Here is a 13219-nt window from a genome sequence, read left to right on the forward strand (position 1 = left end):
TTAAGTAGTCCACTAACTATTCCTAGGATGGATATGAAATTATAATTTGTGTCTGATTGACAAACATCCATGTCAGTTGTGTGCACAGACAGGCTTACACAAGTGCGTCAGGACGAGGGGAAGTTAAAACAATGTGTTTCTGCTGACTGTTTGTGCTTATTAGGAACTAAAACAAAGCGCACATGTGGCCGCAGGCTCCTCCTCGGCCATGTGACACAGTGCGGGCTGAGTCAGCCGCTCGTCATGCAGCGTCAGTCGGGAGTCGCACAATTATGAAAAAGCAACCTTCCGCTGGAGCTGCAGCCGAAGCGGATCTCTCCAACGTACACCGGGCTTTCCTTCCCAGGCTAACCGAGAGCACCGCCGCTAGATGGATAAAAGCCACGACGCAGCGCTTGCTGAGTCTCAACGGTGAAGAGAATGGTATGTGACCCAGAGAAACAAAACGGGGTTGATAGTGTTGTCAAATTGGCGCTGAGAATCGTCGTGACTGATCGGGGGCTTTGAGTGGCAGGTCCCCCCGTGCATGCTGCCTGCTGCCTGTCAGACACCCAGAGACACCCCGGTGGTATTTACTGTGTTTGCTGACTGTCTCGGTGTACTATTGACACACTGTGACTCCCACGTTATGAGTTAAGTAGACACCGTGACACACTGTCTAGCAGGAAAACCCGAAAAAGCACACACGGGCGGAGCGTTAGCCTGCTAAATAGCTAGCTCGCTAAAAGCTAACTGCTATTAACCGAAGCTAACTAGCAGCGGGCTGATGTTAGCAGCGGTTTCTCTGCCAGTGGGAAGAGCTTTACAAACCAATGAGAGCACTTGAGAGAAGCTGGCACTTGTTTCAAGACCCGTTTCTTCCAGCTGTCTCAGATGTCGGACAAGAAACGCTGTCATTGCCAGTAACAAGTCAATGCCAGTAACAAGTCAATGCCACCTTGAATGGCTGCCAAGTAAACTGAACGCTTTTATTCAGTCAGTCTGGGAAAAGTTAAGTGGTGTTGAAATAGTGCATTTATTATCTCAGACCTTTTGTGAGACCTCTGGACGCCCACTCATGAATGTTTTCTTTGTGGTTTGGTGACATGTTTAGGTCTGTCTGCAGCAGACATAGCTGAAGACTCATTAGTGTTTGTTAGTTGTAACTTTCCCCTTTTGGGACGAGCAAAACCTCCCAAACGACTTTTTGTCTAGTCTTCTCTGCTCTCAAATACACAGGGTATTGGAAGAGAAGATGACATGTAGCCAAAGTCATTAATGGCCACACAGTGTTGTTATTACACAGTGCAAGAGCTGGGTATTATTGCCAATGTCAACTCTAATAATACACACAGTCTTGGACATTAACAATGAGTTGGTAGTTTATGTTGGTATTCACTTTTTTATTGTCACAATGTTGACATCATATCTATCTGTCTTCCTCATTAGTTTCCAACATTTCCCACAATGGTTTTTATACACAGAGATGAATACCACAGCCTAAACAGTGTGTCTCTGACAGTAGACACACATATCACCTAACCTAAATTAAGATGTGATTATTGACATTTAAGTGGGAACTTTTATGCAGCGAGAACAATTAATTAATAATGTGGATCTAATAAGAGTAGCAGCAGCAGCTGTACATATCTGTCATTCACTTAAATTAAACAGCCAGATCCATCCATACATCAGATGGTATCATGTAACTGTGTTAAGATGAGTAGAAAATCCTTACTCAATAAGGTATTTATAAATTGAGTTAAATCTATGCTTTGTTTGCTAAGACGCCAGTGCACACGGTGCCTGTCTTTCGCCTCGGTGCATTATTTCCCACGGCGCTGGTCTGAGCCGGTCACATGCCTCAGCTTACATGAGGCACTGCTCTGATCAGTCTTATAGTCTGATGGCAGTCTAACTAATGAATGCTGACTAATCATTTTTGGTCTGGCTCATCAGAGCAGTCGGTGTGATTTGATCTGTTATGCCAATTGGGAATGGAGCTGTGTGTGTGTGTGTGTGTGTGTGTGTGTGTGTGTGTGTGTGTGTGTGTGTGTGTGTGTGTGTGTGTGTGTGTGTGTGTGTGTGTGTGTGTGTGTGTGTGTGTGTGTGTGTGTGTGTGTGTGTGTGTGTGTGTGTGTGTGTGTGTGTGTGTGTGTGTGGTGTGTGTGTGTGTGTGTGTGTGTGTGTGTGTGTGTGTGTTGTGTGTGTGTGTGTGTGTGTGTGTGTGTGTGTGTGTGTTGTGTGTGTGTGTGTGTGTGTGTGTGTGTGTGTGTGTGTGTGTGTGTGTGTGTGTGTGTGTGTGTGTGTGTGTGTGTGTGTGTGTGTGTGTGTGTGTGTTGTGTGTGTGTGTGTGTGTGTGTGTGTGTGTGTGTGTGTGTGTGTGTGTGTGTGTGTGTGTGTGTGTGTGTGTGTGTGTACTGTGGCGTGCCTCTCTGAGCTTTGTTGTCTCACGCTGTAATCCATGTACACACACACACTTGAAGATGACTGATGAAGCTTTTTCCAGCTGGACTGTGTTTTCTAACAAAAAGTCACAGTCTCAGTTTGTTGATTTTGTGAATGGAGCGCTCCCCTGTAGATCTTATCCAGCTGATCTCCCCACTGCTTCCCATCACTGTTGCTCCTGGTCAGACCTGATGCACTTTGTACTTTACAAAGCGCACTGGAGGGAATACCAATGTACTATATCTTAAATGTATCGTGAGGCATATATATTGTATAATATGTGCAAATCAAGACATGTTTTCTGTATATTTTTATATATTGCAGCTATTGGTCATTTTTATTGTCAAATAATCTTTGAATGATCTTTTCTGGATGAATCAATCATATCAGAAAATGGTTAAGAATGTCAAAGATGATGTTCTCATTACTCTTGTTTCTCTTCACATCTGAAAGATATTCAGCTTATAGGTGTTAAGTTGTAACAGAACAAAAAATGACATTAATTTAATAGGTGACAACAAATCGACTTTTCTTTGTATCTCTACTCGTATAGAAATCCTTGTCTTTGTTATTTAAACAGGGAGATTTAACTGCTCTGTCCCTCCTGCTACCTCCTTGCCTGTGGCTGGTTTACCTGCGTTTTCATAGGCTCACATACAGCGACAATAAGCACCAGATGTTGAGGAGAAAAGCCGTCACATGCCTCACATTACTAGGTTATCCAGGTGCTTGGAGGTAGGACTCGGGCAGTGGCGTTTTCTCCTGGAGGCCAAGGGAAGCCAGGCTTCCCCTGTTTTTTCGGATTGTAGTTATAATTTTAATAAATAAATAAAAACACTTCGTTTGGTTTCAGAAATTCTTTGTTGTGTGTTGCTGCCGGCCCGTCTCTCCCCCATTCTCATTGAGTATTTTACATAGAGTGAAACAGCGCCCCTCTAGATGTTATGGTGAAACGGTAGATTGCACTCTCTGTTGCGAGAGGAGGCTAGCCGAAATTGGCTTCCCTAGGTGAAAACAAATGGAGGGATTGACCAATCAGACAAGGCTCACGTCATGCCCCTGCCAACCTGTGATTAGTCAGGGCCATGCCAAGGGAAGCCAGAGGCGGCTAGCTTCCCTTGCCTCACAATCCAATCAAATCGCATCAACTTAGAGTTGCAGTGACGCGTCCTAAAACCCGGAAGAAAGCTGCGCTCGGTTTCCCTCGACAAAAAGGCAATGGGATTTCTCCATAGGATTTTGGAAAATAGCTCGAAATAAGGTCAGTGGAAAACGAACCTGTTAGATAAATGCACGTTTTGTTCAGTCGGATAATATCCACATGTCTACCCTACATTTATAATTTTCTAATCATAAATCTAATCGATAGATAGATAGCACCACTCTCACCGCCGTTAGAAAGCAGCAAGCAACTGAAGCAAGTGCAATTATGGAGGGTGGAGATTTGGAGTATTTAATCAAAAATAATTGTACTAAACTTCCGCTACAGCAGCAACAACAAATACAATCTGATGACCGGCCGATGCCCAAACTGGAGCTGTGTACAGCGAGGAAAAAAGGAGCGAGTCGGACGTAAAAACGCTAAAGGTCTCCTGATTTAGTTTGTGAATGAATGCTTATTAGAGTTTCGGCTGTAGAGTGCGTGCGGACCTGTCGGTTAGATAACAGGCGTGTGTAAGTCCTGCATCTGTATGATACACATGTGTATAAAATGATACCGGGTAACTCATCTGGTTACGTTATTACATTGACCACCACACCCCCCACCCAAAAGAAAGGAGGTATTATTGGCTTTCCCTAATTTTTTTCCCCACGCCACGCTACTGGACTCGGGGTGGCATGCCAGCGTGGTATCAGCTCGTGCTTTGTCTTTCAGAGCTCTGCCCAGGGGGTGGAGGGTGAGAGCTGAGAGCAGTCACACTTCGGTCTCATGACTCTCCTGCTTTACTTCCAGGAATCTTATCTGGAGGTTATTATAATGGACTTCTCCCCCTCCATTCAACATTTATTAAAGGCTCAGGGGCCTCATTTATAAAGGGATATACGCTCAAGAAATGGCGTACGCCAGTTTCTACGCAATGTTTGCGATTTATAAAATACTAACTTGACGGGAAAACGTGCGGTCCTCCACGCAAACTCTAACCCATGCGTACGCACTAAGCACAAAAAACGGGAGACGAGAAACTGCGACATCGTTGGCAGAAGGAAGAATGGAGAGAAATATGTGGAAATGATACCATAAATAAAATGTTACCTCATTTATCATATATGAATAATTCATTTTCAAACATTGATTAAAGCCAATCTTAAAATGATTTAACAAACGCCTGTTTGCGACTCCTCAGTGCACACAAAAACATAACTTGGAGAAATAAATAAATACGGAAATGTTATTTAAAACCACCTCAAATATGTTGTGTTAATGTTATGAAATGTTTTCTCATAAATGATGCGGTAAGCAGGAGGACAGAATTACGTCTAAACTGACGCCGTTTTGCATTTCTCTAGGTTGTAGATACGAGCATGGTTTTATATACTATCACGTTTAATCGTGTTTTTTGCCAAGACTTGATAAGTCGCTCGTAAAACACAGGAGGTATGGAAGCTAAGAACACCATATGTGGTCAATTGTACAGCTGATATAACACAACACATTAGTTGTATTTCCTTTAACTGGTGGATATAGGGTTGCTGCGGGAGGAGGGGGGGGGGTTGAGACGCACAGGCTGCAGGGGGGGGTGGGGTTGAGATGCACAGGGGGGGTGGGGGGTTGAGATGCACAGGCTGCAGCGGAGACGCTGCGCACAGCTGATCGACAGCTGGAACACAAACCACCAAATACGAAAACATAATTCAGATCCAGTCGTCATGACTCCACTTCGGAGGGATATTATTTCTAACAGTTTCTCATCGAGGGGGGGGGTCTCCCCGGTACAAACACACTGCCTGAAGAAGGCTACGTGTATTTTTTTTGTCATTAACCTTTTTCGGACCATTTATTTATTTTGGTGACGATCCGACCTCCATGCTGCTACTCTGGTTCAAACGGCATCCACCAAACAATATGATTTATCTCCACCTCCCCAAAATAACCCAAATCTTGCACGGTGTGAGATGACTTTTTTAGCTGTTCTGTCGTAATTTCCTGCGATCTTCATAAAGTCAGTCAAAATGAATGAATGGGCATTTCTTTGACTATTTATAGGCAAATATGGGCGTTACGTGAAGCCCGCAAAAGCGGCACTGCATTTCGAGTCGATTGTGATTTATAAAAGGGAAACCGGCGTAGGAAGTGCTGTACGCACTTTCCTCACCGGTACGCAATGTTTGGTGAATCGGAAAATTTCTGTACCTATTTTTTGGATTTCTACTACGTAAACAACCTTCCTACGCACGGCGTTATAAATGAGGCCCCAGATCTAGGGATGCTCCGATCGCCGGAATCAGTATCGGCCAATGGGGATCTTCCATTTAAAGTGATGTTTAAAACTCAGTTAATGGGGCTCATTCACTGGCGCTTCCACAAACAACAACCAACATAATTATTACATTCAAATGAAGTACATTATTCAAGTTTACATTAACTTTGGATAAGAACTAGGGATGGGAATTTGAAAGCAAATGTATATTCGAATATTCGACCCCCCAAGAAATGTACATATCCTATAAAAACAAAATTGGGGAAACAATTCTTTTTTTCTAAACTTTTTTTTTTGCCCAATTTTTTTCCAATAATTTTTGGAAATAAATACATACATGTTCAAATAAGTGTAGAAACCAAGTCGAATTTGTCAAATGTATTGAACTGGTGATCACAGTTTGACAGCTATAGGCCTACAGCTTTCATGTGTGGAGGCGATTCACAATCAGGCCAGCTGTAGAGAAGACCCTCTCAGCTGGAACGAAGGTTGCGGGTATAGCAAGGTATAGCATGTGTATATATAGGTTTAATTTGGCATAGTTTGACCTCTACACCGCACTCACTAACCTGGTCGAAATATTTCCACACGTTACTCCTTTTTGACGCCATGTCCTACACAACGTAGGACTCTTCTTGGAGTGTAAATAATTACCGGACTATGACTGGTAAAATATGTTGAATACCGGCAAAACTAAATCTCTCCAGTCAAAATGTCTATGTACTTTGCCGCCACACACGGTTTCCAAGCAGCGCTTATTGTTGTTTAGGCTGGCCACTCATGTGTTGCGAGTGTTGACAGGGGGCGGGGGAGCACGCACATGAACTGTTGGCGCCAGAACCTCGCAACGGCTGCGGAGCTCATTTGCGCCACATTTGGGCCTAAGATGAGGTTTGAGTCTGCGTGATCTGCGTGTAGGGAGGGGCAGCAGTCATGTCATTGGCTAGAACTAGCTAGATCTGATGGATTTGGACATAAACGCGAGTGAAGTATAACCGGACACGAGAGAGAGCTGCAGCTCTGCCCGCTGTGAGGGACCGGTGAGCGGAGCAAAACACACGTTAAGACGTCACCTAACACATTTAGCTATGGCACAGTCGTATATATATACATTGAATTATTCAATTTGATAATATGTAATCAACTTAGGCATCACTCCCAAAATTTTTTTTTTTTTAAAAATATTCATAACTCATATTCGAATACATGAATAATTATTCGAATACCTGAATAATTTCGAATATTCGATTAATCGTTCCCATCCCTAATAAGAACATGAGTGGAAGCGCTCTCTTTTCTTCTCTCCCCCTCTCTCCTGACAGCCTGTCAGTATCATCTCATGCAGCTCACTGATCCAGTAATGAGTGACCCGACAGTGAAGAATACATACATTTAACTAGTTTAGCTTGTTCCAGAGGTAGATAAAATAGCTTGGTGTGTTAGGTCTAACTTGAAGTGTGTGTTTCGCTCCGCTCACCGGTCCGTCACAGCGGTTCGAGCTGCAGTATTTCTGCTTCGCACACATTGCATTCCGCTATTTTATTGTCATTTCTGACACCTTAAAATACTGCCAGACTCGTCGGCCGATCGATCGGAGCATCCCTACTCAGATCCACTCAGATGTGGCCAGGATTGCGTATTAACTTACACACACATCTTTCAAACTTGTTGATGGTTGTACTTACTAGATCTCTAAACATGAGACTTTGATATCACCAAAATCAGCCCTTGAGATCTGAATTGGACCTGCTTTTATGAGATGTATTGTAAAGGTTTCACACTTCTAGTAAATTATTTAATCCTTTTATGATTGTCCTCAATCAATCAACAACATTTTGTCCTGAGCCGTCCTGACCTTTTTGTTTCAATCGTGCAACATTAGGAGCACTAACGAATTGTTTTGTGGCATGACTTTGTATATTTATGATTTAAAAGTTAAAGATACTATTGAAACCACTTTTAAAGGAATATGTTCTAATTCCAGTAGGACGCCGTGTTTACCTGTGAATAGTCATTATTCAGAGACATGATAGACCTCAGGCGTGACTTCCAGTTTGCTTTTTGAAAACCTCACCTGATGCCTGTTCTGGCAGACGACAGATTTGACGTTGGGCTGGTCTTTAATGACGTGGTCTTCCTCAAAAGACTGATACCAGCACATTAGTTGGTTTAGCTTACAGGCCTGCAATTATCATTAATAGTCTGCCAATAACTTTCCCCATTAATGGTATTCTCTTTAAAATAACAGAAAACAAGGTGACCTCTTCGAATGACTTATTGTGTCCCAACCAACAGCCAGATATTCAACAAACTGTCATATTAGCTAAGAAGCCGGCAGATTTCCTACGAATAAAACTGGAACCAGATTCGTGCCTTTTTTTCTTTTCTTTAAAAATGTGTTCAGTTTATTATCAAAGTTGTTGCATAATAATAACAACAACATAGTGGATTAACTATTAGATCAATCTACAAATCCTGTTAGCTCCAATTGATCAAATTGTTTGATGCCCGTGTGCCTTGAACCAGATGTGTAGTACCTCAGTTGTACAGCTGCAGCCCCCTGCGATGTGACTTAATGCAAAGAGAACATCGGTGAGGAATTACGGTTAAAGCAAGAAAACACTCCTGACGGCACCCTAAGCTCATTGTACCGTGCCGGTTGCCCTACTTTTGTGTCCATGTTACAAACCATATAACAGTGGTTCAAACGTACCGCTTGTCATTCAAATCCATACTAATAATCAAATGTGTATCAGAAAGGTGATGCAGTTCAACAAATGTGCTCTATTTCTTTTAATTGGTGAACCCAAACCTTATTTATATCTTCCATTATAAATAGTGGAAAGCTCCTTGAAGCCAGTGCATTTTGATACCAATTTCTCGAAGTAAATTGGTGGAAAAAATGAAATTGCTTCTAGTTCTCTGAGAAGCGCTGGTCTCTTTGGCCGCTGCTCACAGCGCTGACCCCGTATCCTCCAGACGGGTAATAGAATTACCAAGCCAGATGTTATCTCGCTCCGTAATACGTCAGGCAGGGCCAGAGGAATGATGGGTCGACCAGCCAGCCTCGTTACATTGTTGGGAAAAAGAAGGACGAGGACAAGGGGGAAGGAAGAACTCGTGTGTGTGTGTGTGTGTGTGTGTGTGTGTGTGTGTGTGTGTGTGTGTGTGTGTGTGTGTGTGTGTGTGTGTGGTGTGTGTGTGTGTGTGTGTGTGTGTGTGTGTGTGTGTGTGTGTGTGTGTGTGTGTGTGTGTGTGTGGGTGTGTGTGTGTGTGTGTGTGTGTGTGTGTGTGTGTGTGTGTGTGTGTGTGTGGAGAGAGACCGTAGGAAGATAGAGAGGTGGGTTGTGATCAGATTTGTGTTGTGTCTCTTTAGAATTACTTCCACTAAAGGTGTGGCTGAACACACACACCAACAGAACTCTCAGCATCCTACATTATTGCACCCAAAGGTGCTTGGGTATATTTCCTACAGGAACAAAGTAATCATAAAACTTGGAGCCCACAGAGGAAGAGCGAAGGGAGGCAGCGAGGAAGTGTGAGTGTGTGTTTTTGGCAGCGGTTCACAAGTCTTTTGTTGCCTGACATTCTCAGGTACCATGGTTACAGGTTGGCGGGGCACTCTCTTGTTTCATCCGCCTCATTATGAGTGTGTTAGATCAAGAAGACACCAGCGTCATTTAGGAAATCTAACGCAGACACTGAGTCACTGAAGGGTTAGTGACATAATAACACGACAATATAGACATTGTTTCTATTATATTTTACATGTCAAAGCTACTTACATACACTCCGATCACCCCCCCCCATATACATGAGTAACTGAAGATATGTGCACATCATTCGAGCATTAGAATTACACACACTATGCCATAAAACTGATAAAATACATAACCCATTTATTTTATTATATGATTAAATATTGCAAATTTGTCAGACAAATAACTTGTATTTAATCTGAGTAATAACATTTGACTTTTTAATGAAATCATACCTGTGCGAAGCTCATGTCCTGCTGGCTTTAGCTTAAAAGCATAAACTTCTCATTTTACTGTTTTTTGAAAAAATATAATCCTTTTAACCAAAAGCAAACCATTGTCTTTCTTTCATAACTGTGCCATGTGTATGCAGACCGTTTGTTTAGTTCTTATTGGGGGATCATTATCAACCTTCGAGTTAGTTTTTAAATAAGTGGTTTTGAAAAGAAATGGTAATTGAAGGTTTGTGTTCACTGTGCTTAACTAAGGGTTCAGGGCAAGGTTCAGACAAAACATAAATACTTATTGAAAGAGATCATTCCCTCTGCCTAGATAATTATTCACACTTACAAAAACATAACACGCATCACATCTTCAGCTGGGTCACACACATTTAAACTTTTAGACATCTGAAGCTTGGAAGAATAATGTCGTCTTTAAATGAAGATGAACTTCCAATATCAAAGCAACCTTTGTTGACATTAGACAATTGTGTTGGATGTGATCATTTCCAAATTCATAAATGTTCTCCAGCAGGGATGCCACTTCTAATAATAATAAATGATATTTATATAGCGCCTTTCAAGGGTCCCAAGGCCGCTGTACATGGTGGAGAAACAAAAAAACAGACAATCAAAGGGCAAACAAAAAATAAAGGAAGCCGGTGACCAAGAAAGGGCTCGGGCCCGAAGGCCAGGGTGAACAGGTGTGATGATTTGAAGATGTCCAGGGAGGCAGCATTACGGATCTCGGCAGGAAGTGCATTCCAGAGGGCGGGGGCCGCAACACTGAATGCCCTGTCACCAACAGTTCGGAGGCGAGAACGGGGGATGGAGAGCAGGCCCATGTCTGAGGACCGCAGACTCCGAGAAGGGGTGTAGGGATGGAGGAGGTCCGATAAGTACTGGGGGGCGAGGGAATGGAGGGACTTGTACGTGAGGATGAGTGTTTTGTATTGAATCCGGGACTTGACCGGCAGCCAGTGGAGGTGGATGAGGGGGGGGGTGATGTGTTGCCATGGCTTGGTGCGGGTGAGAAGCCTGGCGGCAGAGTTCTGGACGTATTGGAGCCTATCCAGGGTTTTGCTGGGAACCCCGGACAGGACTCCATTGCAGTAGTCCAGACGGGATGTGATGAAGGGAGGCGTGTATGTGTTTCTGCCACTGAGTCTGGCAATGTTTTTGAGATGGTAGAAGGCGGATTTGGTGACAGCGCCTGGAAAGAGAAGGTGGTGTCCAGGATGACTCCCAGGTCACTTCTGTACGAAGGATAAAGTTTAATCTAATAGTAAGTTTGCTTTGTGTGGACACGCCCAATGTAGAATTGTTTCCACTCATCAAAGTGTGAACATCAAAACCACTGCCTTATGTAAATATGTGATCCTCATTTGGTGTGGTGTGGTGTTTAGCTGTATCTTATGGTGTGTGGGAGTCATATATCAGAGCCACAATGGAACGAAGCGGTCAGTCTTTGTTGTGGTTTTATCAAAGCTAACTCTGAGTCTGGACGCCTATGAGAAGTGCCAACAAATGCTGACCTTGAATGGCCACTTAAACTTAATCAATGTACATATTTCCCCCATGTTCCCAAAAAGAATCAACATGATCATGGTGTGATAGGAATAAATATATATCTGGTTTTTTTCAGAGGACCTAACAAATGTGTTTTCTAAAGAATACGATTTGTAGGTCAGGATATTTCTTGAGCTCCACAATACTTGATTCAAAATGTTATTTCAACACGTATTTAGCCTTTAACAATTTCAAGGTTTCAAGGTTCAAGGCTTTTATTGTCATTCGTGCATAGCTACAGTGTAGTTATGACGATGACAATCTTAGGTCCCAGGCTCCTCCAACAGTGCAACACAATAACACAGATACAATAGAACAAGTACATAAAATACAATATAATAGAATAGAAACAGAATATGACGGTGCAGAATAGTCTATATACAGTAATTGGAATATTGATATATGTGAGTTGCAAACAGATGAATGTTATGTATGTTCTTTCAAAAGTTCAGGTGTTTAACAGTCTTATGGCCTGTGGGTTTTGCAATTTGAATATCGCACTAGATTTCAATACAATTTGAATTGTGTAGCACCAGTTTGATGTAAAGGCCCTTTAAAGCCTAAGTGTGGGGCCTGTGTTGTTGGGAGAGGTTTTGTGTGAGCAGCGTTAATCACAGTTGGTGGTGTGGCCTCACTAGACAACGAGGTGTATATCATTGAGGCCTCTGCCCATCCACTCATTCTCTCCCACGCCCCTTTCTCCCTAGTCTTAGTATAATATCTAGTTTGTCTCAGACACATTCATCTGCCCCCCCCCCCACCCCGAGTGCCTTCTTACAGATTAACCGTGGATGGAGTTCGGAGGCTGCATCACTCAATGATCGCTCAGCTTTTAACTCTGGCCGGAACTATACGTTAACTTTGAGACCCGTATGGAAATGTTCTTCTGAGCGACGGAGAGTGAGAGAAGTAAAGTGATTTGTTGCTGATGATCCAGTGCTCAGGAGAGGCTGTGGTGACTGTGGTTTGTCCAGGAGATGCATGAAGGAGCCTTGGCATGTTCCTGTACAAAACCCTTAAACACAGAGATGACGATGAGGACTTCCAGGTACACGGTGTTGCTGGTCAAGCGTCGGGATGACCCGTTTGTTTAAATGTTTGTCGAACCGCGGTTTGTTGTAGGTGGCTTACAACGTTAAGAACTATAGATGGGACTTTTGACACGAGAGATACGTGACTCTAGGAAGAGATGCAACGATTGAAATTTAGAAACTTTTATGGGTTGGCACTATTCCTTTACGCTTGATTTTTCTGTCTCTAAATCGTCTATATTTACGATTTCCCTACGTGGGAATGTTGCCTTCTGAGGATCATTTGCCCCAGCAGAAATGGACTTGCAGGGTCGCAACGTTTCCATTCCTGCTGGGTCACACTATTGTTTAAGTTTCGGGAATAGTTGAACGGCTCCGGTTGAAGCAGGTGACGGTGTTTGCATGTTTCGCTCTTTTGTGCTGGGAGGGATTATTGGTGCTAATCGCTCTTGAGCTGAGCCGGGGGAACAATAAGGCATGAGGCATTTAATTGAAAATTCCTGGAACATAAATCCCTGTTTAAAGGAATAGTGACACAGAATTAGTTTATTTCCGTATGACCATGGCAGCCACCTGTAGCCCTTATTATGATAGGATTGTTATGTTTTAATTTAAAAACGTCTAATCCCTTTCATTATAACTGACTGAACGAGGGGTTAAAAGCCTCCAAATGTCATTATTTTCAAAGCAAATTGTGCTGCGACTGTGTACCATTTTGTTTATCTATCCCCATGTTCTTTTTACTTGATTTCCTCGCCTCTGAGAAACTACGTAGCCCATAATGTCTGCACGGT

The 13219-nt window shown here is 42.9% G+C and overlaps 1 protein-coding gene across 4 annotated transcripts in view; it reads left to right on the forward strand.

Annotated features, from left to right (window-relative positions):
- Positions 1-246: 246 nt before the first annotated feature.
- The window catches only part of trpm7 (transient receptor potential cation channel, subfamily M, member 7), a 59063-nt gene continuing 46090 nt past the window's right edge, over positions 247-13219 (forward strand). Inside the window, exon 1 of one of the 4 annotated variants that reach the window (XM_034076654.1) lies at positions 247-423. In XM_034076654.1, coding sequence (XP_033932545.1) covers positions 421-423 — 3 coding nt within the window. In that variant the 5' untranslated portion in view covers positions 247-420. Of the gene's footprint in view, positions 424-12163; positions 12443-13219 lie in introns of those variants that run through there. The other 3 variants (XM_034076669.2, XM_034076646.2, XM_034076661.2) reach the window with 3 other exon arrangements.

Source organism: Pseudochaenichthys georgianus, chromosome 3 (assembly GCF_902827115.2).
Source record: "Pseudochaenichthys georgianus chromosome 3, fPseGeo1.2, whole genome shotgun sequence".
Lineage (NCBI taxonomy): Eukaryota > Metazoa > Chordata > Actinopteri > Perciformes > Channichthyidae > Pseudochaenichthys > Pseudochaenichthys georgianus.